This window comes from Lepisosteus oculatus, chromosome 6 (genome assembly GCF_040954835.1).
Source record: "Lepisosteus oculatus isolate fLepOcu1 chromosome 6, fLepOcu1.hap2, whole genome shotgun sequence".
NCBI lineage: Eukaryota > Metazoa > Chordata > Actinopteri > Semionotiformes > Lepisosteidae > Lepisosteus > Lepisosteus oculatus.
This window is the reverse complement of record NC_090701.1, coordinates 38,703,975-38,730,572: the sequence shown is the minus strand read 5'-3', so window position 1 is coordinate 38,730,572 and position 26,598 is coordinate 38,703,975. Positions and strand designations below refer to the sequence as shown.

The 26,598-nt window shown below is 36.8% G+C and overlaps 1 protein-coding gene across 5 annotated transcripts in view; it reads right to left on the bottom strand.

Annotated features, from left to right (window-relative positions):
- The window catches only part of pard3aa (par-3 family cell polarity regulator alpha, a), a 428,925-nt gene that overhangs the window by 120,034 nt on the left and 282,293 nt on the right, over positions 1 to 26,598 (bottom strand). For 3 of the 5 annotated variants that reach the window (XM_015338942.2, XM_006642876.3, XM_015338940.2), the window contains 4 exons: positions 23,822 to 23,970; positions 21,164 to 21,208; positions 12,106 to 12,333; positions 3,505 to 3,748 (listed from right to left, as the gene is read on the bottom strand). In XM_015338942.2, coding sequence (XP_015194428.2) covers positions 3,505 to 3,748; positions 12,106 to 12,333; positions 21,164 to 21,208; positions 23,822 to 23,970 — 666 coding nt within the window. The remainder of the gene's footprint in view (positions 1 to 3,504; positions 3,749 to 12,105; positions 12,334 to 21,163; positions 21,209 to 23,821; positions 23,971 to 26,598) is intronic. The other 2 variants (XM_015338941.2, XM_015338944.2) reach the window with 1 other exon arrangement.

Below are 26,598 nucleotides of genomic sequence, written 5' to 3'. Positions count from 1 at the left end.
TTTATGCCGCTGTCAGCTGAAAATGTATAATAGTACAGTAGATGTTCAAAGTCACATACTGTATACTGTATATGTGCTAACAATATAAACAAAAGAGTGCAATGTATTATTATGTATTTCCAAACAGGTGTGAAACCTCATATATACAGTAGATGCACATTTTGATAAGATTTATTTTCCTTTGCACATGGTCTAACCTTCAAAACACCCCAAGAAGACAGCTCATTTGAACTGCATTAAAAAAATGTAGCCCACAAAGTCGGCAACTCAGAATCCCAGTCTCTACCCCTCCTTGCAGACTAAGCTTTGTCTTCAGGGAAAAGCATTTCAGATGACTGTAATCGTATCAAATGATTCATCTCTGAGGCTTGCCGGTTATCAGATTCACAAGAGGCTGAGTGACACTGTGGATTAAATGTTGCTCCTTAATGCAGTGACCGAAAAATCATTCTGATCAGCCAGTTGTTCAGGTCTCGTGTGAAACAGCTCGCTGTTGCCCTAGTTTACTTGAGTGCACAAATTGCACCATAATAACTGCCCTTGGCTCTTACTGATTCTGCCTCTCTTCTTCCTTAACAGCAAGAGTGCACTCACCCTGCAAAATTACACTATATGTATAAGACATACTGTACAAACTACTACAGCAGTTAAACAGCATCATATTAACTTGGGGTGAAGGAAACACTGTTTTGGTCATTTGGTCAGCTTTCAAGAAGTAAACATTATTTTTATGCACAGACCACGTTTTAGATGAGAAGGTGAAGCTCCCTGAACTGCTCGGACACCAATAACTAATGCAAAAGCTCATCCCTCAAAATGCCGTCTTGCTTCACGGCTGCTAAAAATCAGCTTTCTAGAAAACGGTTAAAACACAGACAAGCATTTTTACTTCCTGATGTGAGTTTATTTATTGTCTCTTTTTTTCTGATTAATAATGTTTAAGAGAAAAGGCAGACCTTTCACAATCAGGTAAGTCTCTACCTGTCAAGCATGTCAGACTACAAAATGAGCTCAACTTCACCTCTTTCTATTCTAACCAGCTCAGCTTCCAAATGCCCCATTTAAATGCGCGCCCCAATCAGTCTCCCGATAAAATGAGCACTGGAAAACGTTCATCGGGCTCAGTTTAGCTGTGCATGCAGATGAGCATAAATTGAAGGGTATAGCAAATGCAAATGCTTTCAGACGTCCTTTGAGATCAACTTAAAAAAAGAAAAAGCTACGCCGATGGAGTTGAAGGCTAACTAAATGTAAATGAGGACAAAGCACCTTATCTACAACACAAAAAAAAGAGGAGAAATAAAGCTCGACCCCAGTCAGCAGAGTCCCAGTCCTAACTGATAACTGCAGGTAAGCATACAATCGTTTATATTAGTTCTGCCTTTAAGTCAGATTTGGCGATTCTTAGGGGGCCCTAAAAATAATGATTTTGTGCAGAACTGAGAGCAGCGCAACCCTAGGTCTCCACTGGGAATTGACTCAGTGTGCCTCGATTTAATGAAGATCCCAGGAAGAAATGCTCTGATTCTCCCCCTCTTTCTGTCTCTCTCTCTCTCTTTTTTTTTTAATTGAAGGCAAGAAGCAGCCGCACTGAGTGCATAATGCAGATGCAGGTTTATGAGCTGTCGGTTTGCATATTTGAGATAAAAAGCCCTCAGGCTGCATGCAGACAATGGAGAAAGTGTCAGTTACAGTGGTTCTGTCCCTTAAGTGGCAGCGGCATTGTCAGATAATGAAGAAAGATTAGCTGCCTTAAAGCAGTATAGGAGTGATATGAGGCAAAAAAAATTACCTTGATGTCACACCAAACTCACATTGTGGTGTATAGTACACTAGTAGACCTGAAATGTACGATCTGAAACGTGAAAATGGAAAGAGTATCCTATAATGCATATAACAATCAATCAACTCAATCTTCCATAAATACCTACACAAACAACATTTATACTTGTACGTAATCATATAGTGCTCTACACCCCCAACAATGTTAAACAGCGGCAAAGCACAAATTGAAGCAGATAAGCGATGGCTCTGAATTCCTGAAACATGACCTTAAAACACTTGTCATCTTTATTGTTCATTACTGCTACGATATGCTAACTAATCCCATTACACTAATCCGTGGGAAACAACTTATTGCATGATAACAGCAAACCAACTCTGTTTAATTTATTCAGGATTCAAATGAGCACCAAATCAAAATAATTAATTGCAGTTTCTGTTTAATTAGCTTTACAGAAGCAACATTAGCAAAACCCTTAAAAATACTGCATATCCACTTTCTTACCTAAGGCAACAAAATACTTCTTAAGAAAAGGGTGGGCCGATAAGATTTCATCTGGAGCCAGTCTATCCACAATAAGAATAATGCATATTTGTACCACAATCAAACTCAGATCTCATTCACCAAAATAGTTACTTGCTGGATATCTTAATGCTTCATTTCCATGCAGTGTCACTATACTGTCTCATTCGTCATGCATGGCAGTGTAACGAAATTTGCTCTCCTTATGTGAAATGGCCCAGGCCCTGTCGCAGACCTGATAAAACAGCATTGGACATCACTCCTTGTAAACATGCCATGTGTTTCCAGCTTGTAAACCAAACTCATTAATACCTCAGTGGAGTTATTGGGCAATCCATTCTACCACTCTCTGATGTTTGTTATGAACAATTCACAATGCAGTATCTTTTAATTATGTTTCTACGGACAACAATTCTTTTTGCCAACTAAAAAATAAAATCAGTAAAACGATGTTTTCATGTTTTCCTGAAGCTCAAATTGGCACCCCTTACAAACGAAATTTTGATATTACTAAGTCAACTTCCATTTGTTCTTTAAATTCCCAAGCCACCATTCTGTCATGCCAAAATACCGGGTTTTACGTGACAGACCTGAAATATGCAACTACAAGGCCTGTAATTAAGCATCGAACTGCTCAGAGAGACCAGCATGAGCATCGCTCTGCCTTGTCTCAGATAGTGCCAGTTCAGAGGTTTCACATGGGGACTCACTCAATGGTAACGTCGGCCAGAAGTGATGCAAGGTGTTCTACTGATGTCTCCTGAGCATTTCTCAATTTACAATCTAAATAATACTGAAGTAAAATTACCATACAGTGCAGCATGTAATATGAAGGAGATGACATTTAAGTACAAATATTTAAATTTGATTTCAGAGGCTACCTATTTTACCCTTTCAGTTCAAAATACTAATTGCATACTGTACTGTGCTTCTAGAAAAGAAAGGCGAAAAATCCTAGATAAGCCTGGATGGCCTTTTGGAATGGAAAAACATGCATATTAACTTCCTTGTCCATGTGAATAACAGCCTTACTAGCAGACAAAAGTCCAGAAAAACACATCAATTTTCAAAAGTGACTGAGACTTCAAACAAAGGAGGGAGCATCCCTAGTCCTGCCGTTAGCGCAAGTACAGTAAAGGCAGCACAAGTGTTAACAGAACAGAAGTTCACATGAGTGCACGTATGTCTGAAGGTCTTACCGGAACATATCCCCAAGGCCCTTTAACATCCCTCCTTTCTTGGCTTTGCTTTTGTCCTTCTCTTTGTCTCGGTCTTGCTTCTTTTTGTCTTTCCCGCCCTTGTCCTTTTTCTTGTCGTCTCTGCCTCGCCCGCCATTCATCTGCCTCTCCATGGTCCCGGAGCCCCCGGTCAGCAGGGTCACGTCGCTGGTGGTCGACACCGACTCCCTCCCCGAGCGCGAGCTTTCCTCCGTGTCCTCCTCCACTGAAAACAACAAAGCCGACGGGAACCATGAGCCCAGATCGACCCAGGGCGTACGGGCAACACAGTCTTTCGCATTGGGGGGGGATTGTGACAAACGGGATGAAACAGGGAAACAACTGCATTTTTGGCAAATGAGAGCGAGTGATTCAATTTTTAGATCCTAACAAGACAATCCACAAATTCTCACACCAGTGAGAGAGGCAGAAAAAACTCTAAAGCCACTGTATTGCACCCAATGAGAATTAGAACCTATAAAAAAACACAAGTTAAATCATGTTTCTTTACTAACACACTGCTAAGTAAAAGGTGTGCAATTCAGGGTATTACTAAATTGTAAACTATATCATAAGCAGTTCTTTCAGATCCTGTTAAGTGTTCTTTATTTTTACAGGTTTTCTAGTTCTTGTTGACACCAGAAGCACCATAACTTTCTGCAAGAATTCAAGGTTCAAGGTTCAATTCAAGGTTTCCAAGGTGACTGCCTCATGGCAATCGTGGTAATGGCTGAGGTTGCCCCTAAATCTGAAGCAAAACCAAAAATAATTGGCAACAGCAAATCCTCAATTGAAGCAGCTTCTAACTAAACACTAAAATGTATTCGAAAATGTTCTGTTCCAACCCTGCACTTTCATTATTCACACTAGTGATGTATACTTTTGCTGGCAAGTAATGTATGCTGAATGAAGAAAGGAATAACTGATAGGCCTACTGTAACTACACATTTGAATTAAATGGGCTTTGTTTAATTAAGAGGGAGAGCAAAAATGAATTTGTTAAAAAAAATTAACTACCTGTACTCACTGATGTTCAGTAATTAGAAACATAAGCTAAGGCTTTTGGGAACAGGACTATTTGTTCTCTAAGATATGGCAATTAAAGAAAGATATTGGTTTCATTGGCTTATTATCGCTGCTCATTCCTCATGGCTTTAAAGGCAACTTCAATCACAAGGACTGTGTCTGGAGCAGAGACGGAAAAAAAGACTATGCAGAAGTGATGAATCACCTACCGCGAATGTCCTTCAAAGTACATATCATAATACAGATTTTTGTATTGATTTTATGAACTATTGGAATGCAATTTTATTTTCTTCAGGCTTACTTCAGAACACATACAGTACATGTGGCCATACTGTATATGCTCTTAAGATACCATAAACTGAAAGATGTTTCTCACAAGGCACATGGTTTTTTCATTGGTCAAAGTAAGCAAAGTCGCACTGATTACCTCTAATAAGACTCAAACAGCTGCTATCTTCTATCTGCTATCTTCAATGATATATTCACAAAAAGCAGAAACAATATTCTGCTTAAACGATTCTGCCACTCCGATTTGCAAAATGATAAGATCTAATTAACATTCAATTCAATAATTCATAGCACCTGCATACCCATACATACAGTACACACAAAACACCTTTACATTTTAATACTTAATTCATATATATACTATGAAAATGGTTTCCTGTATACATACCAATTTTGAACTTCTAATAATTCCAATCATCACATTCTTATAATCCCTGTAGCAGCCTATAGAGATATATATATACAATTTCCTGCAATTTCCCTCACGGGATCAATAAAGTATCTATCATCTATCTATCTACATACACATTCTCCAAACTGCTTACTGGCACCACACACACTCCATCTTGAAGTATGAATTAGGAAAGGATGTAACTGGGCTTTTGCGTCAGGTAGAGAACAGGCAAAGCTCTCACTGGTATGGGTAGGAATGGCAGATGACTTTCAACAGATTGGATTCTCCCAGCCCCTTCTGAACCAACCAGCCCCTGAAACTTCTAGCCTAAGATTACAAATGTATGTATATGTGTATGAAGATGTACGCAATTTAATTTTAGTCAATAAACCTTTTGTCCCTTTTGTTCTTATTACAGGTATACATATTATTTTGCAGTTCACAGCAAAACACTATTTAGCACATATTGTTAATATTTATGTTTAAGATACTTAAATGTAAGATACTTTGAATATTTAAGATTTATGATACATACAGTGATGTGAAAAAGAACACCCCCTTACAATTCTATGGTTTAACTGTACAAAATAAGACATATCTGAGCTTCATCAAGTCCTCATCACGTCTTAACTGTAGACAAATCTAATCTCATGTGGTGGATAACACACACAAATTTTACTTTGTCATTATCAATCAAACAAAATATCAGCCAAAATTCAGTAGCGTTGTGTAAAAAGGTAAGTACACCCTGTGATTCAGTAACATTCTGTGGAACATTCTTTTTAGCAGCAGTACTGTAACTAAAAGTAAAAGTTTCCTGTAAGAGTTTCAGTCTCTCACATCACCTGGGAAGAATTCTAGCTCACTCCTTATAAAACTGCTTCAGCTTGGTGATGTTTGAGGACGTTTGTTAATGCACAACTCTCTTGAGGTGCCGCCACAGCAATGGAGTTGTGGTTTGTACTTTGACTTGGCCATTACAAAATCCTGATTCATTTCTTAGCCTTTCAGTCACAGATTTTCTGGTGTGTTTTGGATCGTCTTGTTGCATGACCCATTTTTGGCTACACTTTAGCTGTTGAACTGAGGGTCGCACATTTTCCTCTAGAATGCGCTGGTATAGAGAGGACTTCATAGCAGGCTCAATAATTGTGAGGGGTCCAAGTCCTGCACCTGCAAAGCAAATTGTCATCCATCCACCACCATGCTTGACGGTTGGTATGAGGTTTTTGTGGGCGATACGCAGTGTCAGTTTGCATTACAGCCAAACAACTCGACTTTGTTCTCATCTGTCAAAAGAACTGTTCCAGAAGTATTGATGCTTCATTCAGGTGCTGTTCTGAAAACCTAAGCCGTGCAGCAATGTTCTTTTTGGACAGAACATTCTTCTTCTAATAGTAGAATCACGAACTCTAAGGCGGGGGCCTGCAGATCCCTAACCTTAGCTTTAAGTTTCTTTTCAAACTCTAGGAACATCATACAGTCTGATCTTGAGGTGAATTTGCTGGGATGCCGACTCCTGGGTAGATTGACAACCGTCTTGAACTTTCTCCATTTGTAAATTATCTTTCTCATCGTGGAATGATGGACTTCATATTGTTTGGAAAGGGCTTTATAACCCTTCTGAGGCTGATGAGCAGCAACAACTCTTTCTCTGAGACTGTCACAGATATCTTTTGAGCTAGGCATGATGTGTTATCACAAACCTGCATGCTCCAGACCAAATAAAAAAAAGTTTCTGATTTTCTATACAGGTGGAAGGACTTCCTGATGATCAACTAGTCTGTGCACTTAATTAGCAGCACCTGATTCTAATTACCTTCTTAACTGATATGGAAGCAGTAAGGGTGCACCTACGTTTTCCACACAAGGCTTCTAAATGTTGGATTTTTTGTTTAATATAATGAGAAAGTAAATTGTGTTATGTTATTATCTTTTAATATGTAAGTGTTATTTGTCACATGAGGTTAGATTAAACTACTGTTATGAGTAGGTGAAGGTCAGATATGTCTTAATATGTAAAAAATAAATAAAATATTATATATTAAATATTATACAAATTATAAAATACTTTCCTTTTCAAATCACTGTACATGAGAAAGGTAACAAATGATGGTAGGCCATTCATCTATCTCGTTCGGTTTCTAGCAGCTACTGTAATTGATCTCATCCAGCTGTTTCTTGAAATGCATGGTGTTCACTCTGACAACACTGTGGGAAAATTTGTTAGAGTTGTCCACATTACAGGAACAGATAGGATAATCTGTTTATTCCTGTTATGTCATGCCTATGTGCATATTCTATTTTCCTTTGTTACTGAATGTTTGCCAAAACAACAGCTACAGTCAAACATGCCCTTTTGAAAGACCCTCGTTCTTATTATCTCATGCTAAATGTAACAACGAGGGAAAAGTGAGAAGCAAACACCTGACCAATAGGCATTGTCTGATGGTAATGTGCTTCCTCATGGCATATACAAGTAACCAGCTCTAAAATTTTTTTTTGTTGGAATAGCTGCTTTACCACTGTGAATAAAGACTGAGGCAGACAGAACAGAGCTGAATATTACACATTTACTGAATGCTGTCATAGCAAAATCCTGTAGTAGTACAGGTGGGTAGCTGCGTCAGCATGCGTAGGCTGCAAAGGAACAAGTAATGATTTATTCCAAGCTGAAAAAAAGAAGAAAGAAAACACAACGTTTCGGCCCTGGAGCCTTCTTCAGGTGTGAGGTGTGAGGTTCACTTCAGCTGTGAACGAAGCTGGTATGGTGTGAGCTCACACCTGAAGAAGGTTCCACAACCGAAACGTTGTTTCATTCTTTTTTTCAGCATGAGTAAACCTGTTACTTGTTCCATAGTAAAATCCTGAAGAACAATAACAAACCAAAACTGGATATGCTTTCAAAATAAATGAATTAGTAAAATCTAATAATGAATTAGTAATGTTTTTCAAAATCCATGCCCAGGGTTTTCAGTAGCAAATTCTTTCCTTCCTTTCCAGAGCACTTTTGCTCATTGACAGCGGTCATGATAGCACAGTTCAAATTAATTTCTACTGAGAGAAATTAGATTATAAAGGGGGCACAAAGAGTTCATACATTTTGACAAAGTAAGACTTTAAAAACCTTACTTTGTTTCTTAAGCCCCTTTCATCCCCTTGAACACAAGAGCAATCATATAGTTAAGCCCTGCTCATTTCAAAAGACTGCAGCACGCACCGGTTAGACACCTTTTCAAATCGGGACCATTTTTCACTGAAGACACTGGGCTAGACAATGGCAGAGCTGCAGTGCAATATGTAGAGCATCACCTCTGCAGTGATGGCACACAGGCCTTTTCATAATCTATTACAATCTATCATAATCATAAAGAATTTTCAACAGCGTGTCTCCTCCTCCACCAGAAGTGGTGCCACTCAGAGGACAACACTGAGTCCATCACCTCTCTCAGCTGGTAGCCTGCCACTTGTCAAGAAAAAAAACCCAGCTGGCATTTCTGAATCCTTTTGTCAACAGGTAATTGTGTGTTTCCTTGCAGAAAACATCCTCACGTAACTGGCAAATGTAGCAGTAGAAATGCCTCAAGGAAAAAGGTGGAAGCAAAATTGGCATCAGAAAGGTACAGTATAAAGTCAAGCTTATTATGCAGCCAGAATCAATCAAAAATATTCTGAATTCCAAATTAGGGCAAATGTAATTAATATGTAATGCTCATGCATTAGGACAACCTTTTTTTCCCCTAGCCAAACAGCATGAAATCGTATTTTCATACTAATAGGCTCATTTTATTTATGCATTACACTGCTAGGACATTTGCTTTGATAAACGTGATGTGGTCTCTAGATGATCTGCTGCAAGGAACTCCAAATTCCCATTTTACCACAAGAATGCGTACAAATAATGTTTGTTTCTTAATTTTTCATATATTCATCTAGCAGGTCAAGTGAGGACTTCTGCATCAAGTTCTTTTGCATTTGCTCTGAGACTACTGTATAGTCATAGGAGCCTGTGTCAAATTGGACTACATCTCATGTATATAAAATATTCATTGCAGCATGGCGCAATCACCCTTACTGCCAACATTTAAGCTCACATCTAAGTATCACTGTGAAATTAAGTGTGTCCACTGTAAAAAAAATCCACATGGATGTCAAGGCACTAAATCTAATTAATCCTTCACTGATTACCTGTTTAAATAAGCAATACATTTGAAATTGGAGACCTTAATTGAAAACTAGCTATCATCCTTAAAGCAGCCATATTTCCATACATCATTTCACTGCCCTGTGCAAAGTAAATATTCTGTGAAGATGGTTTATTAATACTCTAATGGCTTGTGCTGGGGCTTTGATGGGTAGAAGAAAAGCTCTTATCAAAAATCCCATGTTGAATTTTAGCATACCAGACGAAGCTGCAAAAAAAGATGGGTTTGTATTTCAAGGGTGAATATATAGGATTTGTTTTTCATGAGTTATCAGCAATTCCTTTATATGGTCATCTCAAAGGAAATTACTGAAATGAAACCTCACTGTACGACTGTGTATGACAAGAATGCCAGGCAAATCTGCAGCTTAATCCTATTCAATTATGCAAGGTTTCACTACAGAACAGATAAGAGTAACAGGCTGACCAGATATCAGTATTATCACTCATTTTCCAGAAAGCTTATCATGACACTAAGTGCAACAGCAGCTTCTGTGTTGAACTACATCTGGCAATTAAAACTCAGCGGAGATTAGACAACAGTGCTAATTTCTCTTGGTCTTAATGATTTTGTCTCAGATAACACACTGGAGATGGTAATCTTGCCTCTCCTGGGGTGTTCTGAGTGTGTGAAAGCAAGCACTCTGCTTGTTATGATCAGGCACCCTCCAAAACTCAATCTGTTACTACCGGCTCTATAGAAGATGGAGCTCAAGGCTCTAAATAAGAAGTGTGGTTCTCATTCAGTGTACTGTGGTTTAAAAAAAAAACCCACACACAAGGAAAAACACAAAGAAAAATACAAAAGAAACTAAATGATGCTGTGCGACGTACACATAAAAATGCAAAGCAGAAATGAGCTAACTTCAGCTTGCAGTTACTGACAGAAAAAAATATGGCAATTGAGAGGGTCATAGAATTCCAAAGGATTATACAGTATATGCTTTGGTACTGTAAATAAAGTTTTTTTAAGAACAGAGTAAATTTCTCTATTTGTACAACTAAGTGATGTAATATCATGTATATATAAGGTTTGCTAATTGATAGTCAATGTTTGAAAAATCAAAGTCTTCTTACTGGCTGAATGAACAGCACACTTTCCATAACCTTTAGCTTTTTATGATTACAGTACAAATGATCTGACCTACTGAAAAGCACACTGTGAAAATGCATTTTTCATATTAATGCAAAATCCATTAATGTATATATATATAATAATCTGTTTCTGTGAGAACTGCTGCTTATCAGTCAACTCAAGTTATTAACTTCAGTGACTAAAGCAGTAGGGTCTTTTTTATCTAAATTGAAATAGAAAGTTATTTGAATATCACAGGGTGTACTGCGATATACACACCCCTCATTTTAAATAGCCATCTCCTTTTCCAAAATTTTCCCACAAGATAAGAGACTATTAAGTAGTTAAAAAGTACAATAAGCTAACTGCAATGAATGCTTAGGGAACAGAACAATTCTTTACAAATCAGTTTGCAGAAATTCCTCACGGTATAGGATGTTTCAAATGGAAACAAAATAAAAATCTTGCTTGAATCCTCAGTTCAACTGAACTGAGTAAGCAAGTAATACTTGGTCATTAGCCTTTAAAATACATTTTTATTTGTATCCATTCTGACGCAGCTTTTCAAACTACAAGACTGAAAACTTGCGCAGTTCCACACTACCATCATCCTGAAGAGTTTGAAGCTGTTCTCGGGGGAGTCTCTACTGAGACGCTGCCACACTGTTTCGACTGTCAGGATTTTACTCTAGGACCTCCATGCCTAACTCATGCAATACAAAACAAATACCACAAATAATGTAACTTATTAAGTTAATGACAGCAAGGTGAGAAACATCCGAAGTTAAAAAACTTACAATACTTGCACTGCATAATAAAATTATAAATCAAGTATTAGGATTCTAAGGAGAACAAGGAGAGTTTTTCAAATACAAGGAAAGACGCTTGTATATTTTGAACAACTTATTTTTAGCAAGGCCTTAATTTAAACCTACCTTCCAGTGTGGATTAGTGTAAAGTTTTAGCATAAGCCAATATGACATTTATTTTTTCGCCATCTCCTTCCTTTATTTAGGTATACCTTGACCCATTTTTATCTGGAGAGGACTACGAAGACTGTATTGAAACAAACCCAATGACATGCAGCTTTATGGACAAAAACAAAAGAAAATGGGATATCTAACATTCTATCCTTCAGAGGTCTTGTTTTGAGCCTGGTTTTCAGTGTGTGAAATGGGTTTGAGAGCCTCCTCTCTAACCCTAATAACAAGAGAGGTAAGGGTACAGAACCTTGAACCACTTCAGACAGTATTGGACTCTGGATGCAGTGGTGGATAGCTAATGGTACCTATAAGCCGTGTCATTTCCAATGTAAAACAACTGATGAAGACAAAAAAGTGCTTTATGTTCCACATAAAAAGTAAAAAATAGTAAAACCGCATTCACCTTATGGTTTCCAAATGGACAATATAAGCATTAAAAAACAACTAACAATTTCAATTAAGGATTTATTGAAGAAAAATAGCAAAGAATCAGTTTACTTAAATTTTAGTGATCCACAATTAGCTTTTACTGTACAAGAAATACTACCATCTACTGTTTACATAGTCTTGACAAAACCAGTCGGTTGTTTTTCCTATCTAAGGCAACACTCACAAGTTTCCATGCCCTCATCTTCTTCCTCTGCAGCAGGTTTGTCATACGATTTGTCGATTGCTGCCCGGAAGCTCTCATTGCAGCCCCTGCCTCGGATGATTCGTGGCCGTGGTCGGTGGAAGGGGATGTCTCCGTTCAGCGTGACCTCAGCGACAGCGGTCTGCAGACTTTCCAGGGAGCTTGACTTCTTCAGGCCTAAGGAAGGGCCCACGTCTCTGGTTGGGGAACCTTCTCAGGGAGATGAGACAAAGAAGACGGTCAAGAAAAGGATCTCATCTGAAGCCTTTTCTTCCTACCTCCATTGCATTAAAATCAGGTTTGCTGCACGATTACAGAACCTGAAAGAGTACTGGACATGTCTTCCACCCTAGCAATGCACGGACTGTACAGGCGTGTGACCGAAGTGGCAAGAAAAATCCACACTGTGTTTTGGAGGCTTTTACCAAAGTGTAATACGTTCACAGGCACATCAAGACTGTAAAACTGTCTTCAGTCCTTTCACAATCAGTAGTATTAAATTCTCGAGGTGTGTTGAACCAAAAATGCACAATGTGAACGTTGAGAATTGACTTTATAGACGTAAATTAGTAATGATTAATGAGTAACCACATCTTAAGGTTTCCGCTATTATAAGAAAAAGAAGTCCTATAATGATCATGTTAAAACATTTGAAACCTCTAGGAAAAAAAAAACAAGCCCTCTGGCCCAGCAGAGCTTGAAGGCATGCCATGTTCTAACTAAGCACCTATAAAGACTGTAAGGGATAGAAATGCAAGACTCAATGACATGCCTCAACTGGCCTTTACAAGAAATATAACCTCTTTAAAGACAAAAACATCCCTAAATACAATTTTTACTTCTATTTTTCAAGTAGTCTGCCCATGTTTTACATCCTGGGTTGAGCTACGTAGCTGCAGTACTCCTCAACAGCTTATAGGTATAAAAAGTCTTTTTAAAACACTTCATATCAGGAAGTCAGGGATACAGTATATCTGGTAAATAATATGTATAAAGAACCTTCATAGTAAGAGTCCTTGACCAAATGTCTAACTTTGTAGTGTACTGTATGGGTATTTGTGCCCCTTTTGTTTTCATTTAGTTTAAGAGAAGGTCACACAAGATGAGCCACTAAGGTTCTATAGGTTTTACTGTTCATTGTTCCACTCGGAATGTTTGGCAAAAATCTTAAATTCAATAAGATTCTTAGGCCTTTATCCACATATGAGTGTAGGCACTGATTCAGTATTCAGTAGTCATGTTGATTGTTCCAGATCATCTTAATCTTCTGACACAATCTAACCAATAATTGTATAACACAATACACAATCTCTAGTATTTCTGAATTAATTTAAAACCTTTTCATGGTATGTTTTACTTGACATTTGAAGGTTCTGCTGAGGATTCTTGGAAACAATAAGAACCAACTTTTACCTAGGCTCAGTAATATGTAAATATTGAATTTTAGGAACTGAGAAAGATATCCAAGGTGTTAATTCTTTCTCTTAATCAAGGGCAACGCTGATAATTTGAAAGAAGTGCAGACAAGCAATTTCATTTATCACTTTGAACATTCCCTACTAAACTGCCACCCTTGAACTTTTAAAACAAATGTTTTGCAGCTACATCTTGGTAAATATGAGACCTAAAAATTCTATTACAAAACAATCAAAAATGCATCTGAAACAATTTGACCTTCTATAAAGGAAAAGTGCACAACACCGCGCACAGCTATAGCAGTATACTGTCATTTCATTTCTAACATTTATATAATCTTATGAAGCAACAACTCCCTGTTTTGTTATTAGTAGTTCTGTAGAAATAAAACATCTTTTAAATATTCTCACATACTGATGTATCAATATCTGAAACTAGTTAAAAGAATACTTTTCATGAGTATCACGTGAAGCAGTGGCCTTAATGGTTTCTTTGGTATTAACACTGAGGAGGAAATAGCATTTTGTTGTTGTATGTTCTTTTACTTTTCCTTTAATTACCTCACCTTTCTAAGTAATACTTTCAGGCAGTGAAAGGCCTATTACTCCATCTTTTCTGGTTTTGTTTGCTAGTAGGGCACATAACCTTGCGAAACCATAATAATAGTCCAAGCCTATGGGAAAAAAAAACTTCAGGGAGCCAGCCTTTCTAGTTTCTTCCAGACTAAAAGCATCTTAAAATGTGTTTCTGCAGCATGTGCTCCACTAATGCAAGATGAAAACCTTGCTGGGTTCTGTTCTTTATGTTCCTAAGATACTGAAGAATTAATGATGGATTACAGAAACATTTGGTATTTTATTTGGGTGGCTGTGGGTAGAAATGAAGATGGATTGCAGAGTACAAGTGAAGAGAAACAGACTACAAAAAAAAATTGATTTTCATCTCTGTCCTTAAGACTGAAACTCTAATGTTCTCTAGAGTCGGTAATAGTCTTTCATGAATTTATAACACTGTAATCTTTGTGAAAATACTTTGGGATAAACTGGGCAAGTGCTCTTAAAAGATATAACTTTGCAAAATGACAGCACAAAAATACAGCTTTTATAGACCTTTCTTATAAACTATGGCAAGAATGAGGACTTACAAAAAATACGAACTCAGTTGCTATGCATCCTGATCTATTTGAATTTTCTCACAGAAATTGCTGGCTAACCAGCTGAGCCAAAATAAGAAATGTACTACAGGAAAGAAATAATTAGGCATAAAAATACCAGTCTGAATGCTGGCAATGGAGTCATTGATGAGAAGCAAAAATGGAAATAAATGCAATATAAAAATATATATTTATAAAGACATACATTTAATAATATTTACATTTTTTTATTAGAAGAATGGTCATTTATGAATGATTTCTGTTTAAAAAATATACTGGGTTAAAAAAGCACTATATTAATAGTGTGCTTGAAACAGAATATGCAGAAAAAATAGAAAAATCTTACACCCTATTTAATAAATTACAAAATGTTACAAGACAGTGTGCAATGAAAACTAAATGCAGCTGTTTTCCGGGGCTGCTGGTCTGTGACTGATTAAGAAACAACAGCTCATTTGATTTTCATTTTTTACCTGATAAAGTTTGGACACAAAAGCTAATGTATTTTAACTATACAAGATGAAACTGCAAAGCCAGCAAATGGAAAAAAAATATATATTTTGTAATAAATTCAAAAGAGATCATTAAGAAAGACACAGGCTGAGGATTTCTCATAAGAAACTTCAGTGACATTAAGCTAATCAATGTCAAATTTCTTCCACAGCTGGAGAAACCACTAATTAAAAAGCTGAATATACTTTTCTATTCAGATTAAATATACTAGTTATGTACATGCGAGAAATACTGCTTTAAAGTACTGCTGTATTGTACTCCAGTGTAAAACTGTTTTTACAGTCTTAACAGCCCTTTGCTTTTCGTCTGCAAACTCAGGCATTTATTATTCATTTCCAGCAAGATGAGGGCAAAGGGGAGATTTGATTGAAGTTTTCAAAATTTCAAAGAGAACAAAGTTGACCTTTCAAATTAAGTTCAGTGAACAGAACATGAGGACATAGCTGGGAACCTGTTAAAACCAATTTCGCACCGATAGTAGAAAATGTGTTTTTACATACAGAATTATCAGTGCGTGGAATAAATTGACGTGCCGTTGAGGCAGAGACACTGGCATCTTTCAAAACTAAGCCTGACAGTGAGACGGAATCACAATGTGTAGGAAAATGAAGAGCTCTTATGGGCTGAATGGACTATTCTTGTCATTAACTTTTGTTTCCTCTCTAGCTCTTCTGCAGCATTCGCCCTCATTACACACTCAGCGTAATGTGGGAGTGTTTCTTTTCCACTCAGTTCTCAAAGGTTAGGACATATTTTCTTTCTAATTACAACAAAGTACTGGTCCTCAATTAAAATTTACACTGATTAATATATTCTATATTTACCCTAGAAATTTTATTGTACTTCTACTTTTCTGTGGACCACTCTTAGTTGGAGTAATAGCTGCTATCTAGTGATCTTTGCCTCAAATATCATCTACTATGTCAAAGCTACCATACATGTACTTGAATTAGTTCCGTATTCATGCAACTCTCAGTGGATAACTAATAATATATTGAGTACTTTATGCTTTCAGCAGGGTCAATGGAAGCTACCTTTACATAATTCATCTCTTTTATATTGGTTTAAGCACTTCAACTGAAACCATTTTTTTGTTCTTTGGGAATCATTACTTGTAACACTGAGTAACAGTCGCAATAAAAGCCCAGAAATAATCAGTGTCATTGACATAACTGTAAAGCAAATAATTCACTGAGCTGGAATTGGTACTCCAAATCATCAATTTGGAATAAAAAAAGGTAAATAGGCAATCCAAAAGAGGAAAGCCTCTTTTGTAAGACCCTTGTTTTATGAGCTACTGTTAAGCTTGTATGACAAATTCAAATAAGATATCATCATTGGGAAATTGGAAAAGATATAAAGGCTTAGTCCATTAGCCTTGTCGGGATTTAGCGATATCTAGCTATTACTTTAAAGCTTTCCATGTTGGTTATTTAACTGTACTTATGTTCTATATGTAATACATATATACACAGTACTGTTCAAAGGTTTGGAAAAACTATATACAGCACATGTACAAAGAGACTAGGAAAGAACAATATTGTTCTTTCTCCTTCAATGTAATCCTTAGATTTCCTTCTATCTTATAAAAAGGTCTCCTCTTGTGTTATACAGTACATGTACACTAGTTTTTTCATTATGAGCCATGGCAGACCATAAGGCAGAAAGAGCTGTACTGTCTATAGAGGAATCTCCTTTCTTAACAAATAAAACCAGATGCCATTTTACATATGGCTGACCTCTATGTAAACAGGGCCTGTAGTTTTTCCTTTCTGTTGCATTTGAAAAGGAGCAGGCCATGTGGTCCTGTCCTGCCCCTATAGTTATCCTGGTTATCAATAACTTAACGGCTTGTTTTCAGTAGACTAAATGAACCGTGCCTCAGTGCTTCCAGGCACACTGATGATTTGTAGGTTAAAACTAAAGTAAAACAGAGTCTGGGCAGTAAAAATAAACCCCCCAAAGCAAAGAAAACAGCTAAAAATCTATTACCTTGTTTTCTCTTAAAGCGAAGTTTATTTATGACCTCTCTGCAGGGGACATTAGATATGATAACTCAAAGGATTTCAATTCAGATGAAGAATTTTACAATTGTAGGCAGTTCTATATTAGAAATTGTTTTTGCCCTGGTGATCAGGTGATCAATTTCTTCTCCATCCTATATTGCAGGAAGCCAGTGCGTATACCTTTCTGATTAGTGTGGATCCACCAAACTCTGGCACTTTGTGTATTAGCTTACAATCAAAAGAACACTAGCTCCTCTGGAAAGCTGAAGGGAAGGATACAAACAAGCAAATTTAGAAACAGCTGAATTAGCTAAATTAAATATTTGTCTTTTCCAACACAGGTGGTTTAGTGGTTAATGTCTTCAACTTTAACCTCAGAGGATCCAAGTTTCATTTCCCATGGGAGTTACTGCAAGGGCTGTGTCTGTGATGGTTCACAGCTTTCCTGTTAGTCCAAATAGAGGAGGTGAGCCAAACTATTTACTGCCTTTTGTGTTTTGCAATTGAATTTACTTGGTGGGAAACAGGTCTCTATAAGGTTTTTCAGCCACTGTCACAGTAATACACAGGCTTTCAGTACTTATACACTTGAAAGGGGGTGTATGCAACATTTCTCCCACTGTGTACTGTGGAAAAATCATATTACAACTATTTTCTGGCTGATAATCTTGTCACATAAATATAGCCAAAACCTCTTACAGATTTCATCTGGAAAAGAAAGAGAATGAACTTTTGACAGTGCCTAAGTGTTACTGAAGCTTAGCAGCCTAGCCAGCCTTAAAATTTACTTGCGATTTACTGGAAATTGCTCAGGAAGCTCAAAGTGTTTTGATTACAGATGAGTGTTATCATACAAAACTGATAAAATTTAAACAAAAAAACTAAAAGCATGGAATTTCAGAGACAAGGAAAGACAGATGCCAGGGATCTCATTAAGATAATACAAAACTGATGAATTCCAGAGATGCTCACACAACTAACTAAAAGTATTCTTGATTTCAAACAAAACTGCAAGGAAATATCACAAATATAAAGCATAATACAACCTTAAATTGCATATTACTTGACACAAAAATCAAGATGATAAGAAAGACTTTCTTTGACAGTTCTGGTATTGCTTCTTGCCAGTCATTCAGATTTAGTCTGTGAAGAAGCTGGAGTTCTACGAATAGAAATTCCATCTTCTATACAACATCCAAATATTCTTATTTTCTGTAATTGCTTTGGAAATGATAACATCAAATTTGGTGACTGTGATTAGTTGGTGAATCACTGTGAAGCTGCAGCCTGGACTTAATCTTCTTCACCTTCAATTCACTGGAGTGACTGGGGAGATTCAGTTGTGCTTTGCTACACCAGGAGTTCGATTGCTGTATATCATGTCTACCATACACATACGCATAGTACAATGCTCTTCTCATTTTTAATAAAGAATCTCTTTCTTCTGCAAACATATGACTTCACACTTCTTTAAGGATACAGCTATTTTCTTAATTTAGATTAACCAAAGGCAACGAGTAAGCAAAATTGGAAAACACCGATTACAATTAAATTTGTAAGGTGAAATGCTAAACTGCTTTAATAAATCAAAACACCTTATTATTAAAACAGCAGCAATATTATAATCAGTCCTGCAAAAATTGTGCTTCTGAGACCATTTTTCATAATGAAGCCATGCATGTAAAGGCTCGTGTATGAAGGTGGCTTTATTACATGTAATTTATTCAGCATGCTAGCAGTTTAAACAAACTGCTAAATGGGGAATTAGGCTACAAAGCTGCCTTTGGTAGTCTCTTGAGCTGTGTTACAATAGCCATTTTGAGCTAACCTGGCCTGCAGTCAGCAGGGACACTGAATCTTTGCACTTCCATAACATTATCCCTGTTTCACTAACAATCAAGAAGATATGTACAGCTTTGATGGCCTACCGTCCAAGTTGTGAGGATTAACTTGTAATGCATACTGATATACATTTGTCCGAATCATCTAATTGCCCAGCAGTGACCATTAATGTTTTTGGTTCCATTTCATTAGGTAAGCATACACACTATATACATATACTATATCTATATTTAAATTGACTTTGAAAGTCCTATTTGATATACTGAAGGCCGATTTTTCACTGTAAGGTTGCAAATTATGGAAAAGGTTTTTGAAAAAAATGAATTGGCTTCATCACTCTGTTCTCCTCCCCACTAATAGCTGGTGTGTGGTGAGCATTCTGGTGCACTATGGCTGCTGTCGCATCTTCCAGGTGGGGCTGCACACTGGTGGTGGTGGAGGGGAGTCCCCATTACCTGTAAAGCACTTTGAGTGGAGTGTCCAGAAAAGCACTATATAAGTGTAAGCAATTATAATTATTATTATTACTTTACAGAACTAATTGGAGGTGGATTCAGTCCATTTCCTTCAATACTAAACAATGCTGCTGGCTTTCGAAGTACAAATCTTACTTCTCTTAATCTAATCCTACTCTAAATTTTGGAAGAGACCAAGATTTAAAAAAAAGTTTCTAGTCTGGCAATTGATCTCATTCTTCAAATCTTGAAACAGACTGCTTTCCACTCCACCTCTTTAATCTTTTTATACAGACGTATGTACTGTTATTCCCACAATACAGTTTTTACTTTTTCAACTCTGCATTGCTGAATTACACGTAAGGCCCTATGTTCATAATGTCCAGGCTCTCCAAGGCTCATTCAATGTTTATAATTATTATTTGGTAAGAAATTTCTTAATGACACTTTTACTCTTCTAGAAAGTGAAATTTTGGATCAACCATTTTGACATTTCTCCATTTTACAGTAACATGGGCTTAACCACCAGAAATATTGCCAAGGGTGGAGATGTGCGCAGAGTGCAGTTAACACCCTGATTTTAGATCACTACAGGAGATTAAAATTCCTTTCATTTAGTTTACCATCTTTTTTATTGTGAAAATACTTATTTCTGTTATTATGGCTTATAGACAGGTGGACATAAAACAAGTGTCATTGTACATGCGGTTTTCATAAACATGGCCCTTTGTTAACAACATTTCAGGCAGAACGCCTGAATATAATACTATTTATATGAACTCTCTTAAGAAAACTCAATTTTTATAAGGACTTTCTCTATACAGTATATGTATATATTACATAGCAATTATTGAACAATTCACCACATAGTATACTAAGCAAACAGTTTATTAGGAGGTAATCATATAAACAGTGTTGTAAGCATAAGTAGTTCAGGTGGGTAGCTGCGTCAGCATGCATAGGCTGCAAAGGAACAAGTAATAGGTTTATTCCATGCTGAAAAAAAGAAGAAAGAAAACACAACGTTTCGGCCGTGGAGCCTTCTTCAGGTGTGAAGAAGGCTCCACGGCCGAAACGTTGTGTTCTCTTTCTTCTTTTTTCAGCATGGAATAAACCTATTATTTGTTCCGTTGTAAGCATAATGCAAGTGTTATCTTTTGGAAATAGAAAAGGTTTGTGCAATTGTTTGGTTTGTGTGCTTTCAACTGAGCCATCTTTCTCAGGTTTACATGTCCAATATTCAGAATGCCTTTTTTGCATACTAGTTGATAAGATGCAGTGCCTCTGTCTAATAAATTCAATGTCTAACCAAACCGGTTTTCCCAAATAAATCTCTCCATGTTCCTTTTGTACTATACTACTAACCTCAGACTGCACACCAGAAATATCTCTAGCTACGCAACTGTAAAACATGTTTTTCACTGAGATGATAAAGCAGAAAGAGCTGTAACCTGCATACAAGTGAAGGTTGGTTTGGGAAGGGTGAAGGTCAGTACTTGTGAACCAGAATGAGTAATTACATTAGCGTGATTAGGAAACACATCTGAAAGTCCATAACAAATAATTTCACATGCAGTTCCGCAATCAGAACTCCACATTTCCCTTTCTTAATTCAGGGTTCTCAGTATGTGTGCAGCTGTTATTGTAAACCTTACCTGTGTTGTTCTCTGACCGAGGACTGAGGTTAATCTCATCAGCTACTGTTAAAAGGCATAAACAATTACCTTGGTTAGTACCAACATTCCACATGCTTTCTTTCAACATTATTGATTCTTTTAGTATTACAAGTCACTTCACAGTAATCGGACTTCATGCAAATCAGTTTTAAAATGGAAGGCAGTCAAATCACATGGAGAAAAAAATAGAGGTGAAGAGATATTAAACATCATGCAGAACTGTCAATCATTCAAAGGTATATTATTATATGTTAGAATATTACTTTCAGCCAAAGCATTGTGAATTTTTTTCATCTTGCTTTTGTGCCTGAATGGAACGACCCCCTCCAGAAAAAAGCATTTTAAACAGCTGGACCACTCAGTGCAATATTGTGCTGATCCAATTAATACTGTCTTAAAATTCACACAGCTCATTCCAGACAGAGCACAAAACCAGAAGGAGAAAACATCACAAAAAAAGAAAAATCCCATTTCACCGATTACTTCTGAATTCTCAAACTGAATGTAAACAGCTGTATTGAGCTTGAATTTGTAAGAAATAAACTTAAAATTTTACCCTCAAGACTGACAAGATGTTATGCTACATTTTATGGTAAGGACAACATTTTAATTGAGCCTCACAACAGAATAGTCTGGAATGGTTGTCTCATATCCAAGTCATATAACCTGGCCAGAGCATACATATTGTAATGCCTTCTTTTACTTTTAAAACTTATTCAAAATTAAACTATACAAAATTTTCCATGGTTAGGAAATATAACTTAACACATTTTCTTTTTTCATTAATTACCACACATTGCAAACTGGAAAAGTTCAAACAGTATATTTTACAGAATATCACCATTATGTACACCATTATGTACAATGAAATATGAAGTATAAAACCTGAAAGACTCAGCTTTTTAATTAATCAGAGAATGCCTAAGGTTTTAAGATTATAGTTTTAAGTATAAAGACCCTCATAACCTCTGCTCTTGTCAGTTGTTTTCAGTCTGCACTTCATTCTGTTCTCCACCTGAGCCCTCACCTTTCTTTCCTCCTCTCTCTGCCTTTCATCTCTCTCTACTTGCCCTACACCTCCTCTCAAAGTACCTTTTGTCCCTTAGGATCTTCAAGAATCTGAAAAGTTATCCATATGTCTATTTGGAGCAACCCACACACACTGTATACAAATTGTAGTTAACAGTATGTTTAATTTATGTCCTGCTCTTCTGGTACACCGCCAAAAAATAAAATCCCACGGTGAATTTAATACTTCATTTCTATTTGTATAACTGCCTTAAAAGTAAACGTTGCGTTAAATTATTTTTTCCATAAAAAACCTATTCAAAGATGAAGATGATTAACACATCAAGAATCTGTTCTGTTCCAATAAATAAAAGCAGCATTCCACAATATATGCTTTATGCTTTATATGAACAGAGTGTCTGGGGGCACTACACATACTGAAATTCGAGTTAATCATCAGTGTAAATGAATACAGTGGGTAAATATACTGTATGGGAGGGAAAACAAAACATCTGCATTGCTTCCAGAGGTCGTGCTGCCATTTCTTCATTCTGAAAAGGTAAGCCTGGTTAGCCTTGGTTGCACTTTGACGGGATGCAGATGGAGGTATTGCTGTGGCGTGTTTGTCTTTAAACAAGTCCCATGCCAGTGTCCTGGTATATAAAAACACTGGGGAATGTGCCAAGGGAAGTGCCACACTGTGGATGAGATTTGAAACCAAGATTCTTTCCAGTGCATGTTAAGGACCTGAAGGAAAATCGTGTTCGGTATTGGGTAAAACAGCATCTGGCAATGATTTTGCCTATTTTGGATTTGAAGTTAATTCAGATCCCATACCCTTTTACAGCTTTATGAGCATGTTGCTTCATTTTAATTCAGAAGTACTACTTGAGTTGGAGTTCTACTCTGAGAGCTTTGATCTTGACATAAGGATCATAATTTCAAGTAAAACTAGGAAGAGAGCCCAATAAAAGAAATTTTAACATTTTAGAAAATGGTCATACACAAAATGGGAAAATTCTATTTTGAGTACTGTTCAAAGTCTCACGGAATATCAGACACTGAATCGATAAACTAAAAGGATGTTTCGCAGCCTTGCATTCTCAAGGTCTGCTCAATAAAATTCAGTACAGTGTATAAACTTAAGCACACCTTTCTCAAAACAGGAATCTGACAAGTGCTTTCCACCTGGGTGAAGTATTGACAGCATGCAGTCACTCTTCAGATAAAAGGGCAAAGCATGGTGATAAGAATATCAAACTGGAGCCCAAGTGCACAAGCAGAAGAGCTAATGCAGAGTCCTTCCATCCTGAAGAAAATATCTCTAGAGGATCAGATCTTAACTACAATAAGTTATATTTATCTGGAAGTCTGTCAAGACTGAGGTCTTCTTCTGAGAACTGAAGTACTAGTAATTTACAGATTTGCTGTTTATCAAAGCACTAACCTAGAATACATCTGTTTAATACCTCTCTCCTTCTAAGGAAACAAAAGTAACGTAACTTTTCCCCACCCAAATGCAGATTTATACTTTGTCCTGTAAACTAAAATGATAAAATTACACTTATTAAATAAAGGCTTAAAGGAAAAGCAAGTTAAAGAACATTTCAGGGTCTCCTTAGTCAGTACCTAAATCCATGCTTTTTGACTTCCGTGTCTTAATGAACTCCAGCTGACTGGCATCTCCAAATTGCTTGGTCCGTTTCTCCGACATGCTCTGCCGTCCAAATCCCTCTCTCTGGAAGGCATTGTCTGGGTCAACATCAGGACTCAAAGAGCTGCAAGGGAAACCGAGCAAAACATTTCAAATTAGAGGACCTGTGAAAGTGAGGAGGCACTCTGAAGAGGCTAAAAGCTCAAGTGAACCACAAGCAGGGGGTACTCAAACATGGGAAAAACCTCAAGGAAGGAAACAAGTGATCCCTGCAAGGCTTTCACATTATATTTTAGTAACTTTTGTGTGTCTGGACTACTCTCTTTAACTCCAAATACAGCTTTCCAAATCTTAGATCCACACATACAGTTAATGATGATTGTCGAAGGGTTATAAACAACAGGAGGCCATTCAATGTGGCTGTTCTTGTGCACTGTTACATTACTAGCTGACTGATCCAAGGATTTCACCCACTTGTTTCTTTAAAGAAGCCAGGGGTGTACTGGTTTCAAAAGCACAGCTGGTTAGCTTGTTCCAGACTCCCACAAATATTTGTGTAAAAAAAAACTCCTGAATTCATTTTTGATATACATAAACATACATACAAATAGCCAGTTAATCTGAATAGTTTACAAGATTCATTCTGCACAGAAAAATAATAAATTAGCTTGATGAAAAAAGGCAAGAAGAAATAACATTCGCTTATTATATGGACCTTATTTTCTAAGCTTATGAGTTAAGAGAATGTGAGCATTAATTAGCTCAGGCCATCTCACTATATTAGAACATAGAACCATCTAAAGAGGCAGCTAATTATGCTTTATGTATTTTGAGACAAAGAAGCTACACTGCTGCTTTGACTATTGAAAGGTACAGTAAGCATCTTAAAAGGATATAATAAAGCATTTCTTCATTATTTCTTAATTTGCAACATGATGGAAACCTAGTACATGACTTCAAGAGTATGAAAAGATTTCTTCTGTTGAAAATTTTTTTTTAGGAACATTCTTTTGATTAACTTAAATTCCCAGTCCATTAGCACAATGATTGCTCTGACACACAACTTAATGTTAATTAATGCTGTGTCAGGGGGCGGTTCTGGGCCACAGCTGTTGCAGACAGAACACCTGTAATGCGGTCAGGAGCAAAGATGGGTTTTTATCTTTCCACCTTCTGTCTTACATTTATTCAAAAAAGGCCAAAGGAACTAGACAATGGAAATCACTTGTATACAACTGCAACTAAACAATACTAACTTTGCAATTTGCACAGAGAAATTAAAATCTTAGATAAATGCACTTCTATGCAGTACGTATTGAAATGCTAATCTTATGAATTGTAACTTGACAGGTCACCTTTTAGTTTGACGGTGTAAGAGAGATTTTCTTGTAAACAGTTAAAACAAACTGTGTTTGTATGACTTGTTATATGCAGAGCCATTGAAAGTCTACAGTATAGTCAAAAAGGTAAAGGACCAGACTCATCCTGGTGCTTGCACTTGCTAGGGTTCACACTTGTCAAGCCTGAGTTCATTCACACTCCAGTTTCTTAATCCCAGTCCATTTAGTCATTTGGCTGTTTGTATGGTTCATGGCTACAGATCGCATACTGTATACTGATAAGGAAGAAGGAAAAAAAAACACTGTGAAAAACACAACCTGTGGCCTTCATGCCCCTGAACTGTGCCCAGCTGTGTCATGAACACCGCAGTATGCCTTGCACATTTTACTATTCAGCACTCCTCAAATGAATTTGCTAGATATGTTTCAATGGAATTAAAAGAAAATTCTAAGACAAACTATCCACTTTCTTTTTGTTTAAAAAAAGCATTCAGTGTTAACACTGAACTTTATTTAGTGAATTTTGTGAAGCTGTTTGTTTTGAGACAAAAAATATATCCTATGCTTATAATATAATTGTAGAACTAAAAAAATATACACCAATTCATTGTTAGGTACATTATAATTTCAAAATAAATGCTTAACTGCAATCATTAACAATTAAATGAATAAAACAATTCCTATAAACTAAACTTCTTATGTTGGGATTTCACTAGAAAGATAGAAATTGTTTCCCCTAAGAGATTGGAAAAGTTACAGGAAGGGATATTTTTAGAATAACAGATTATTAAAAGATTATTTATTTTTGTTAGTGTTTCACCAAAGTGAAATATTTGTCTTGTGTATTCATTATAAATCTGCCCCAAAGGAAGGTAGCCAACATATCTAGACAAGGACACAGAGGCATGTTTAAATAACAGTTGTTTAAAAAGTACTGTATGAAAAACGAATCTCTGAGCTCCAGAAAGGAATGGTTTCCCCCCACCTCCGAATCTCAGTGCTGTCACAAAACAGTCACAGAACCTTCTGGCGCTCCGAGTTAAATGCATTTGTTTTGCAATAAACAATGATGTTTATTTGATGCTGACCTTTATTAGAAACAAACACCACTTGTATCCCTGGAAGCTGTTATAGATTGATCAAAAAGCCTATGTTCTCAAACAAAATCATAAAGACTCTTGGGATAGTAACACATTTCAATGCTCCACTGTTGGTTAGCAATTGTTTTTAACACCACACAGCTTTCAAACATTTTTTAAACCATTTGTGCCTACTGTCTTGCATCCCAATGGTGCTTTATCCAGCATTTTAAAATATGTAATGACTTAACTCAAGCTGACAGATATACGGAAGAACAAATAGCCACCTACAGGACTAAAACAAACCAGCTGTCAGAAGGAGGAGAAAAAAAC